The sequence below is a fragment of the Martes martes genome (genome assembly GCF_963455335.1).
Source record: "Martes martes genome assembly, chromosome: X".
Taxonomy (NCBI): domain Eukaryota; kingdom Metazoa; phylum Chordata; class Mammalia; order Carnivora; family Mustelidae; genus Martes; species Martes martes.
In genome coordinates, this window is record NC_137897.1 from 102,303,905 (window position 1) to 102,316,502 (window position 12,598).

At 40.8% G+C, this 12,598-nt stretch overlaps 1 protein-coding gene across 1 annotated transcript in view; it reads right to left on the reverse strand.

Moving 5' to 3' along the window:
• Positions 1-12,598, reverse strand: part of LOC308337476 (fibrous sheath-interacting protein 2-like) — a gene marked incomplete at both ends in the record, with an annotated part of 70,602 nt that overhangs the window by 2,059 nt on the left and 55,945 nt on the right. The window contains 3 exons of the mRNA XM_080795573.1: positions 7,922-7,968; positions 9,076-9,176; positions 10,218-10,709. Of these exons, the coding sequence (XP_080651699.1) occupies positions 7,922-7,968; positions 9,076-9,176; positions 10,218-10,709 (640 nt within the window). The remainder of the gene's footprint in view (positions 1-7,921; positions 7,969-9,075; positions 9,177-10,217; positions 10,710-12,598) is intronic.

Sequence of the window (12,598 nt, forward strand, 5' to 3'; positions counted from 1 at the left end):
TAGAATGACATCATTGAGAGGTTTACCAGAAAATGATAAATACATTGTACCTGAAATGCCATCATTTGAAGAATACAGGCTGGCCAGAGCACTTTCGCGTTGATAGAGGGTGATAAACTGCCAAGACAGAGGTGAAATACTAGCTTAAGCCTGTGTCCTTTGTTGGACAGCAAACACTAGAAATGCCTAGAAACCCTCAAGGGACAAAGCACAACCATGTGGCATTTGTACACCCCAGTGTTGGTGCTCTGCAGTCTCAAAGAGTTATTCTCTGGGATTTGGGCTGTTTCTAGGCATAACTTCTCATGATTTTTGCCAATTATGACACCCAGGATTGGCCCCAGACTTGGTCATGCACTGCCCCTGTAGGATCATTTCAAGGGCTCAAGTGTCCCAGGTTGCAGAAAGTGCCAGCCATGCATGCCCCCTCCCTCCTGGGGCTTAGAATAAATGGCATGTTTTAGATCCTTCTCCGAGAGAAGATAATGATTGGTGGGTCTTTAGGGGAGAAGGGGGAAAAGGGATGTCCAATTCACTGCCCCGATCTCCCTTTAAACTTAACAATTGTGAGGTGTGGAGCAAGTCAGTGACTAGTGTGCGGCTGCAGGAGCATGGAGGTGGTAAGGCAGGGAAAGGGCTCAGATGCTGGCTCTGCTCTATGGCCCTTTATCACCTGGGATGCAGAAGTGGCCTGACCCCAGAAGGGCACAAAATAGGCTGGGAAAGGTGGTCAGGCTGCAGGGTAGCCACTGCGTGGTGGTGGCAGTTATAAAGGACGTGGCAAATCCATGCACTAAGACATAAATGCATGCACGATGAGAGAAACTGTGTTTTGTACTGATGGTGTGGAGGGTGGAGTATTACTGTAGAAGTTTGACTCTAATTCTAAGAAGATTCGAGGCATTTTATGGATTAAGTCATTGCGAAACAGGCTATTTAAAGGGATCAGCTGGGACGGGGACAATCTAAAGAACTGGTTCTGAACACTAGCAGCACAAAAGAACCATCTGGATAAATATTAAAAATAGGCATGCTTTGGCCCCACTGCAATTGAACAGGAACCCCTGAGGGTGGGGCGAGCATTTATCTGAGTTGCCCAGATGACTCTAATGTGCAGCCAGGCTGTGGTCCACATACACTATGGAGTATTATGCCTCCATCAGAAAGGATGAATACCCAACTTTTGTAGCAACATGGACGGGACTGGAAGAGATTATGCTGAGTGAAGTAAGTCAAACAGAGAGAGTCAATTATCATATGGTTTCACTTATTTGTGGGGCATAACAAATAACATGGAGGACATGGGGAGATGGAGAGGAGAAGGGAGTTGAGGGAAATTGGAAGGGGAGGTGAACCATGAGAGACTATGGACTCTGAAAAACAACCTGAGGGTTTTGAAGGGGCGGGGGGTGGGAGGTTGGGGGAACCAGGTGGTGGGTATTAGGGAGGGCAAGGATTGCATGGAGCACTGGGTGTGGTGCAAAAACAATGAATACTGTTACGCTGAAAAGAAATAAAAAATTAAAAAAAAAAGGAAGGTGGGGATGGGGAGTGGGGGGACAGATGCTTCTGAATGGCCTGACATGAGTAGGTTAAGTCTAGAGTTTGCAATGTTGGCCAGCCATTAAAATCACCTGGGCACCCTTTAGAACTCCCAAGGCCCAGGCTGCAACCCAGACCAATCAGAATCTCTGGGGCTGAGGCCTGGGAATCAGTTTTTAAAGTTTGCCAGATGATTCGAACGTGCAGCCAGGATCCAGAACCTGTGCTCTGTGTAGTAGTTCCCAAATATGGTATATATCTGACTAATGGGGAGAGGGCTAGGGAGCTCCCAACACAGAGACTAGATTTGGCTCTGATGGTTAAGTCTTTTCTTAAAAAAAAAAAAAAAAAAGTTTGTTGGACATCTACTACTATTTCAGTCCTGTGTTAGGTGCTGGGCATACAGTAAAGAACAAAACAAAGCCCTTGCCATCACGAAGCTTATATTCAAGTGAATATAAAGTCTGCCAGAGGATGAGAGCAGGAATGCTTTCTTTACTGCTGAATCTCCAGTGCCTGGCACATAGTAGGCACTTGATAAAAAATTATTCAATGAATGAATGATTGAATAGTGATGTAAGCGCTATGAAGAAAAATAAAGCAGGGTAAGGGAAGATAGTGTGTGTGTTTCCATCTTACATGGGGTGGTCAGGGAAGGCCTCACAGAGATGGTGACTTTTGAGCAAAGACTGGAAGGAGAGGGGGAGGAAGACACACAGCCATCTGGGAATTGTGTGTCCCTGGCAAAGGAAGAGCAAGTGCAAAGGCCCTGAGGTGATAGCATGCTTCACATTTTAGGGGAGCAGTAAGGAGGCCAGTGAGGCTGGAGGAATGACTGAGTGGACAGAGGGGTAACAGAGTGACATATGGGTAAAGGGGGTTGGGAAGAGAGAGGATGGGGAGCTCATTTAGAGCCTGTAGACTACGGTAAAAACTTTGGCATTAAGGGAAACATGATGGCTTCTTTTTCTGTGTCTGGCACTGAGGAGTGTATGTCCTCATGTGTACACTGACTAATGTTTACCTGGAGCTGAATGCAAGCAGGAATTTCTGTGCTACTTGATAAAGAATGCTGAATATCTTAATGGATCAGGCCTTTCTAATTTTGCACTGGGAAAACAGTCAGCAAGTGAGAAGGACAATCAGCAGGAAGAATTATGATGAGCCAGGCAATCAGCTTAGCAATGGAAAAGCCTGTCAGCAGGCCTCCGGACAGGCCTCTAAGTGATGCTTGAGGGTCAAATAGATGTTAGTATTGCTAAATGAGGAGTCTCTGGAAAACTGATGATGGATGTATGAGAGGGTGTATGTACACGCACACTGGGGAACAGTTAGAGTAAACCTACGGGAAAGCAAAAGTGATACAAAACAGAGAAGAGGGTCCAGGCAGATCTATGGCTTCAGCCATTATTGAAAACTTCCTAAGAGCATCCTAGGGAAGGGGAATTTCTTGGGATCACACTGAGGAGTCGGCCAGAATTTTGGAAAGCTGCCTATGAAGGGTCATTGCTCAGGAACATTGGGAAGTAGCTGGAATCAGCACTCATTTCCCTCAAGCAGTGCCCCTTCCTCTTCGAAGCATCTGTTTTCTCCCTGCCTACACCAGGTCCCTTGCCTGGGCCTACCTGGGAGCGCACTGTGACTCACTCCTGTTCAGCTTTTCTCTAGGGGCTACAGGAACCAAACTGAGCGGCATTGCTCTAAGGTGCTAAGGGGGCTGTGGCTTACTTTGTGTATCTGCATAAAGACAATAATTTAACCCAAATGGGAGGATTTCGATGAAGGGATTTTCAGGCACCAGGGGCTGGCCCCAGCTGGGAGAGATGTGTGTGTGGGAAGGTGTGGACAGGGGAATGCTCCCTGAGGCCCCCTCAGCAAGACACACAAGCAGTCCCTTATTTTCAGGGAGACCCTTATTTCTGTCGGGGCTTCACTAGCTCACAATAAGGGGCCACTGAAAAATATTTACCTTAATACTGCTTGCATTCTCCAGATCTGGATATTCGAAACTTTCTGTGGTCAAAATACAATATTGGAAAACAGTTATTTCAGAGGCATACACAAATTTTGGCACAAAAATTACCTCAATAGCTTTAGTAAAGAATTGCAGAAATTAGGCCAACAGAAAAAGCTGAAAAGAGGTGAGATCCCTAGAATTCTGGGTACAGGTCTTGGCTCTTTACTCCCAAACTGGGAAAGATGGTGCATGATGTGGTGGAAAGAGCACAAGCCAGAACATCAGGAAAGGCCGGCTTTGACCATCTTATGGATCCTTGCGCAACCATTCAAACTCTGTGTGCTTCTTTGTTCATCATAAAGTGAGAAATTAGGCCGAGGGTGATTTCTAAGGACCCCTATAGCTCTCTCATTGTAGACAGTTGAAAAGAATTGCACGAGACTGCCAGCTAAAGGAATGCTAGAAAGGAAGGTAGCTGGTCTTTGGAAATGGTTACTTTCTGTGAAAATTGGGAGTGCTCTGAGGCATTATCCTGAATTCCAGGAGACATCAGCCATTGAAAGTTGCCTAAGGAGGTAGATATGATACCAAGAGGGAAGTCTGAAAAAGGCCCACAGCGAGGGAGCCAGTAGTAAAAAGAGCAATGGACTTGTTTGGAGTCAGAAAAACTGTGTTTGAATCTTAGCTTCACTGTCTAGAGCTCAGTGAATATGGTGAGTTCTAACTTCTCTGACTCTGTTTCCTCATATGTACAAGAGGACCAGATGAAGTAATGTGTATTTGACATACATTTATCTATGTGTAATCATAAAAGACCAAGATGAGAAGATTCTCTTTGGATTACCCTTTGGGCCAAGGATTCTAGAAAAAATACAGTAAATACAGTAAAACCTCAGTTACCTTGAATATGAGAGAGATCCCATTACTTGAATTATCTGATGAACCTGGTTAACCAGAATATCCACTCAATTTTATTATCAGTTGGTAGTTGTTCAAAAGTGTCTGAATGTACTTTCCTACCTTAGGAGGTCTTGTATACTGTACCTATTTGAACTGACTCTTTTGGTCATTGGGACTATTTGGGTTTACCTGGGCCATCATTCCAATATAATTTTTAAGTGTCTAGGCTAAATGCATGGCATCCCTTCTGGATAGATCTAAGAAGTTGATTTGATAAAGAGGGAATGGAAAAATTCCAGGTACTTGAGAGTTCCAGATGGTCAGAGTCAAGTTGAGATTTTGTTGTCTCTTATGTGAAACTAAGAATTTGTATTGCCAGCCCTGACCTTCCCACTAATTCTAGACTTAACTATCCAACTACTCATGTGATCTCTGCACTTGAGTGTCTAATGGCCTCAGTCTCACACAGCCCAACTAGAATTCTTGCTCCCTTCCTGTCTCACCATATGGTACCACAAACCACTTAGTTGCTCAAGCCGAAATTGTAGGAATCATCCTTGATTTTTCTATTTTCCTCACTGCCAACATCCACTCCATTAGCAGTTCCTGCTGATTCTACCTTCAGAATACATTCTGTGTCTGTTCACGTTTTACTACCTCCACTGCTATGCCCCTAGTCCAAGCCACCATCCTTGCTTGGCTGGGTCATTGTAAAAGCCTCCTAACTATTCTCCCTGCTTTAATCCTATCCCTACTTAGTTCACTCTTATTATTTGGAATAATAGCCAGAGGGATTTTTTTTTAATTTATAAATTAGATTTTATCATTTCTCTGCTTAAAATCCTCCGCAGGATTCCTACAGCGACCCAAAAAGTAATCCACGGTCATTTCTACTGTCTATAACAGGCCCTAACATGATCTGACCCCTAGCTATCTCTCTAACCCCATCTCATACCACTTTCCTTCTCACTGGGCTCTGGGTACTGGCCTTTATTCTCTTCCTCTAACATGTCAAGCTCATCCCATCCTAGGGTATTTGAGCTTACTATACCCTGTGCCTGGGATCCTCTGCTTCCAGATCTTCCTGTGGCTGCTTCCTTTTGTCATTAAGGTCTGATGTTTCTGGACTTCTTGGACCATCGGCTAATCTCGTCGACTAATCTCATCGGCTACTCTCTTTCTTTTCATCTTATTCACTCACGAATTCAGCAAATATTTACTGAGTTCCTACAATGTGCCTGTGTTCTATGTATGTGGGGATATAGTGGACAAAAACCCCTCCCCACATGGAGCTAAATTCTAGGGGAAGGAGACAGCCAACAAGCAAGTAAAAACATACAATCTATCAGATAGTATAAATGCTGGGGAACAAATTAAAGCAGGGCAAGAGGATAGGGAGTGCTGGGGTAGCAGTGAGTGCTGGGGTTGCAATTTCAAAGAAGGTGCTCAGAGGTGGCCTTACTTAGAAGATGATATTTAAGCAAAGATCTGAAGAAGGTGAGGAGTGAGCTATGCAGATACCTGGGAGAAGAATGTTTCTTGGCAGCTTAGCAACTGCAAAGGTTCTGAGAAAGGAGAATGCCTGGCATGTCTGAGGGTGTGTGTGGCTGGAGTGGAGTGATTAGGCGCGAATAGGAGTGATTAGGAGTGAACGGGAGAGGTGGTCAGAGAGGTTGTGGGGAGGGAGAAATGCTGTCCAGACCATGTGGAGCCTTGTAAGCCACTGGCTTTTACCCTGTGTGAGATGGGAGGGGAGTACTTATTTTTATCTATATTTATTGTGTTTATGTTGCTCCCTGGCTCCCAAGTTAGAATGAGGGTAAGGACTTTTTCTCTCTTACTCATGGCTTTATCTCCAGAACTCAGAACATATCTAGCACAAAGAAAGTGCTCAGAGATTCTCTGTTGAATGTGATTGAATGAACCAACTGGACAGGTGCAATATTACTGAGGGATATAGGAACTAAGCATAATGTAGTGCAATGAAGTTGAGGAAAACAATGCAATGGATTTAGGTTTAGGAGACTTAGGATCTATACTTCCATACTCTGACTCAGTGTATGACCTTGGACAAGTCACTTCCCGACCCTGAAGCTCAGGCTCTTCATCTTTAAAATGAGGTTATATTATATGGCTTCTTTCTGGCTCTAACAGTCAATGATGATTCCATACTGCAGGCTGCACACCATTGATATGTTATCTCATCTTCTGACTATGACTTGTTCATGGAATTCTGACAAATTTAATAATACTCTATGGTTCATTTTTTAAATTAACGTTTCCACTTACAAATGAAGAGGATAGCTTTCTTGAATAACCTTTTGAGTGAGTTGCAGGCTTGAAATACTCTAGGTCAACTCCAGTCCTGCAGTTTGTGTTTCAAAGCCACCTTTATAATAAACATCACACTCCCAACTCTAGGCCAGTGCTGCCACTGTGAGAACCACATTGATCCTTTGCAGTTTGAAAGAATGGGGGACTGGGGCACCTGGGTGGCTCAGTCCGTTGAGTGTCTGCCTTTGGCCTTTCACTCAGGTCATGATCCCAGGGTCCTTGGATCAAGCGCCGCCTTGGGCTCTCCACTCATTGGGGAATTTGCTTCTCCCTCTCCCTCTGCCCCTCCCCGTTTTCATTTTCTCTCTCTCCCTCTCACTCTCGCTGTGAAATAAATAATAAATAAATTTGTTTAAAAAAACCCTGGGAGATGATCATATCACATGGGAAAATAAATATTTGAAAACTGTATATTATTTCATGTTTTAAAAATTCTTTAAATTTGTGTTGTGAAGTATATTGTACTCAGAAAATACAGAATAGGAGACTAAAAACTCAAGTTGTAAATATTAAAGGAGTCAGTTCTAACAGAGACAAAAGATAAAGTGGAGTCTACTCTAGCCAGATTCTAACATAAACAAATAAATTCAGGTTTAATTTTTAGCTTTAAAAGCTTTTGGGGGCACCTGAGTGGCTTAGTTGGTTAAGGGTCTGCCTTTGGCTCAGGTCATGATCCCAGGGTCCCAGGATGGAGCCCCACATCAGGCTCCCTGCTCAGTGGGGAGTCTGCTTCTCCCTCTCCCTCTGCTGCTTCCCCATGATACTGCTCTCTCTCTCAAAAATAAATAAGTAAAATCTTAAAAAAATAAAAAGCTTTTAAAATATATTTTACTGGAGCTAAGCTAGTCCTACAAAGCAAGGATACACTCAAATAGAGATTAAATCCTCGTAGCTTGAGCTCTAGTCTACATTTAGATGTGATAAACCCATACTTCCTGGGTATTTCCTACAAGAGCATGGCAATTTTAAACCCATAATATCACACCATGTACTTTATACCAAAATTATTAATGAAATCTTAGTGATTCAGAAAAAGTAAGCTTGTTTGCTCATGTTAACTATTGCCCCAAAGTAGGTCAACCTATTAGAAAACTTAGTGTTAACTTCATGCTCCCTAATAGGAAAATCTGTCAATGCAAACAACAAGGTCTCCGTTAAATAGTATCTAAGAAAAAAAATCAATCCAACCTTCTGTTAGTTTGGCACTTGGGTCTGAGGGACGATCATCCTCATCACTAAAAAAAGATAAAAGACATTTCATTTTCTATGTATTTAATATATGAAGGAATGCTGGCTAAGTAAAAGAATAATCTGTCAAAATCATTATTCATATAGAGGTAAATCTAGAATGGTATGTCTTTGAGTTCTCAAATCAAGTGAAAATGACTGCTACAGTGACTTTTATTTGGTTTTTATATGCGCCCTCTTCTTTTCCAGTAGCACAAATAATTGAGAGTTACCTGCTTTACTACTTATGTATGTTATAGCAATCATGAAGGGAGAAAGGCTTAATGGTGGGCCAGGGGTAGGTGTCCTAAAATGGCATCAGGTCAAAAAGAAACCTTAATTTCATAGTGCCAAGTGGAAAAGAATATAGTTATAATCAGGTAGATTTTTCTCCTTATACCCTAGTTTTCTCCCGATACAAAGTGCTACCCTTCCCAGTTAGTGAATATTCTTATAAACATTGGAACGATTTTAGGCACTTTTTAGAAAAAGGCTATTTTAGAAAAAGTATTAATCAGACTTCAAGTGTACATGCACTTTTTTCCCTCTTTGTCTCCTATAAATACTGCAGAGCCCATCCTTTCTCTTACAGTCTTCCCCAATTTGGATGGTCTTGTCTAAAGCTCATCTACCCTTCAAGGCCCAGCTCAAACTCCACTGCTTTTTAGAATTCTTCCCTGAATGCTCCAACTTACATAACCCCTCCATTTTGGGGATCCCTGTGACAGAGCCACACTTTTGAGTGTTTAGGTACATAAGGAAAGTAAGTAGGAAGCCCTTTAGGTGGGCCATTAGTGCAGGAACTACTGTTGACCCAGGGCCTGTCTCTTAGGTTCCAGAATCTAACACATTAAAGACTTTAACCATACTAACTAGACTACTATACTAGAAAGAAGGAAGTAGAGACCAGATAAATAGGTATGGGAGAGAACATGGAAAGGGGAGGCCCAAGAAGTAACCACAGAGGAGAACGAGGGGAAGGAGTGAGGGGAGTTTGAGGGGTGAGACACTGGCTTTCTCACATGATTACTTGAGGGGCCCATGTTTCACATCAACATAATTTTCATTTTGGATTTCTATTTTCTTAGCCAACTCATTGCTTTAATTGACTGTACCTAGAAAATGAGGGCAGATCCTCTTCATTGTATGAGGATGAACTCATAATTCTATGTAAGAAGTAATATGCTGGTTCAGTACTAGCTTTCCTTTCTTCTCTCTGGAAAAGTACAAGTCAGGTAATTATAAAAAGGAGATTTTGTTATAAATTAAGTAAAATATGCCATAATGTTTCCTTAGTTATCCATATAGCCAGCACTTCTGATCAGGCACACTGTGTTTGCTCCTAAAATCTCACATGGCTTCCTAATAAATAGACCCTAGTAAACAGATCTGTTTGTGTTGAGGCTATTGTCCTGGTGAGCCTCTGAATTGGCCAGAGTTGTATCTCTGTGTTGTCTTTTCTCTGGCTCACTGCAGTTTCTGGGTTAACCTGGAAATCACTGCAAACAGATAATCCAGGGGACTGTCTCACCAGGAAATCCTAAATCATGTGTATCTTCCAAATGCATGTACAGTGCACTGTTCTTGGTGAGGCTAACCCAAGAGGATGATAAGGCCCTGATCAATCACTAGAATGATACAGAACTGGGAAAGGAGCTGTGTGTCAGAGTGATAGTGGGACTTATGGACTGAGGAATATTCAACATACTTTGAATAACTTGCTATGTTTCAACAAGTTGGGTAAATAATTTTTGAGAAAAAATTTGGTTAAGGAACTTGCCCAAATGTCACATAGCTACTAAGTGGCAAAGCCAGAATTCAAACCCAGATAGGCTGAATTTGCATGAATCTTTTTACTCTCCTCCAGCCCATCTTCTGGTCCTGCCCACTGGCATGGAGTTTCTGCAAACAAAACTTCCAGTGAATATTTATAGGCTAGAGTACCAAAAAATTTAAATCTATGATTTTAAATAATTAGACTGCATTTCTCCTAAGTGGTTTCCTTTTTCTGTTTTTCTTGTCCTTCTAACTAATCTAGGACCCTTTCTGTGATCTATTTTTCTTCAATTGAGGCTTCCGACTTCATCCGTTAATCATTTCCCTTTTATTGTAAATATCAGCAAAGTTGGGAGAGACCGCCTAGATTCAGTTTATGCACTCTTCTTCCTACCGAACGAAAATTACTTCAGCTAAGTTTGTGAAACTCTATACCTTCTCTATAGAAACCCAGTCATTGAGAGTCCCATTTGTCACTTACACTTAGTTGTGTCTTTCTCTTCCAAAAGGAAGAATCTATGCCAGTCAAAGATTTGGAGGTAGTCACATCAACATTAGAAACAATTCGTTGTGTCTCCTCAGATTCTGTCCATTGATTTGGTGATGCTTCAGTATTATTTGTAGTTACAGAGGATTTGCATTGACAACATTTTCCTAGTGACAAAAATTTTTTCAGATTTCTCTTGCTCTTCAGTGGCTTGGAAAAAGCCACTGTGCTCATAATGGGCTTCACGTCTTCTTTTACTTGATCTTCCAATGGGTCTTCTGGAAGTTCTCTCACAATGTCTTGTAAAACAATTTCATCTTCATCGGAAGTTAAGCCCTCTTCCGCTTTATTTTCTGAAACTTCCTGATTAATATCATGAGTTACCAAACGAATGATAAGATCTTTTTTGCTGTGGACATCTTTTAAAAGCTCCACTTTGGTGATGTCAGGCTTTATTAAGTTCTGAAATGAATTCCTACTAGCAGTCTGGAATTGAAGAGAAAATTATTAAAAACTACTGCCCTCAGTCATTTTTCCTATGGTTCTATAGTAATAAAGCAATTTTCACTTGGTTTTCAGTTTCAATTTAGTAAAATTATCCTCAAATGCCACTTACTGGTAGAGTGGTGATATATATATATATATATATTTTTTTTCCTTTAAATATATCACTACTCAAATATATATATTATATACATATATTATATTATATATAATATATAATCTTATAATATATAATCTATATATGATCTATATATATTATTATATATATTAATATATACTATATGTTATATATAGTATAATATAATATAATATGTGAAATGGTAGTAAATACAGTAGAATTGATATTCTAATCAACAGCTGGTATTATCTACAAGCATCATGAACTTCTTTTCTGGATTTATGGTAAATAAAACTAAGGTGTACACTAAATGATACTATATTCACAGAAAATATATATAGTATAATATGATATTATATATATATTTGAGTAGTGATATATTTAAAGGAAAAATAAATAAAAATCATAAGCAATATTTGCTCATTTCAGTAATCCTTTTTTTTGCATTAAAGAATAATGTCATCCAGTCCAAAGAAGGGAACCCTAGTAAGTTTTGTCTTTTGGTTCAAGTTTTACTTTTTACTTGTCAAGAAATGCAAAATACACAAATACTGTAATTACATTCTGTTTTCATCATTTACCTGGAAAGTTCTGTGACAGACAGGACATGTTTTTCTAAACTTCTTAGTGAGAGAACCAATCATAAGAGCAACCTAAATGTAGATATTTTCATGAACAAAAGACAAGGTATTGGCTGACCTGGATTTTAAAACATGATTCTGAAAGACTTTGCATATTCAACCTCCACACATTCTAATCCTTGAACATATTTTCCAAAGGGAGCTTCAAAGAGTAACTCTTCATTCCTCCTCACCTCCCTGGTCAAATGTCACTTTCCATTTTGCAATGGGAAAGACAGATCAAGGAAAAGACGGTCATAAATGACTTTTCCATTTCTGTAGCCTTTGATGATGCTGCAGAACCTTTACATTAATTTGGGTTATCAATCTTAGATCTCTGTAAAACTGCAAATCAGAGTTTCAGATAAACGCTGCCTTACAGTAGTAGCTCTTGTGCAAAACAAAATGAAAGAAGAACTCCTGTAAAAAACTGAAACATAATCAGTCTTGATGATCTGTGCTGGTGGAGGGAAATAGTGGTTCAAAAGCTCAAAGTCGCCTTGATGGCTCCAGGATGTGTCACTGTAGGAGTCTTTGATAGGCATGTGTCTGGTGTGTTGGGAAGTTTTGGTAACTCAGAATAGCAAATGAAGCATTGCTTATGGATTCCTGACCGAAGACTAGCCTCGGAGTTGCCTGGGTTTCTTAAACTGGTCTCCTGCTCTTTCTGAAACCTCCATGCCTACACTGGGGATGGACGGCACTACTGTCCACCTCGCTGCCAAGCATCTGTCTTAACTGGGCTAGATAGGTCCATTTGCTTTCCCTGAGACAGCTTTTGCTTCCCTTGTGAGTAGCAGCAGTAGTTGCTCTGGATTAGCTATTCTCTTCCAACTTTCTGTGGGCTATAAAGAGATAGTTAAAGTACTGATAAAGGATGTGAAAGAAGAAAGCAGGTAGCCAAAACTGACAGATGATTAAGAGGTAATGACTTAGAGGTAATTGTCTATAGTTTTGACACATAGATCTTGTGCCCAAGGAATTACTTATATATAAATGAAAGCTACCAAGTAAATGATAATGTAATTTTGAGAACCCAGAGAGAAAAGAACATTTTAGAACTGGAAAGGACCTTCATCTGGTTCAAGAAACTAAGGACCAAGGGGACTCCATCAATGTCTATGACAATCTGA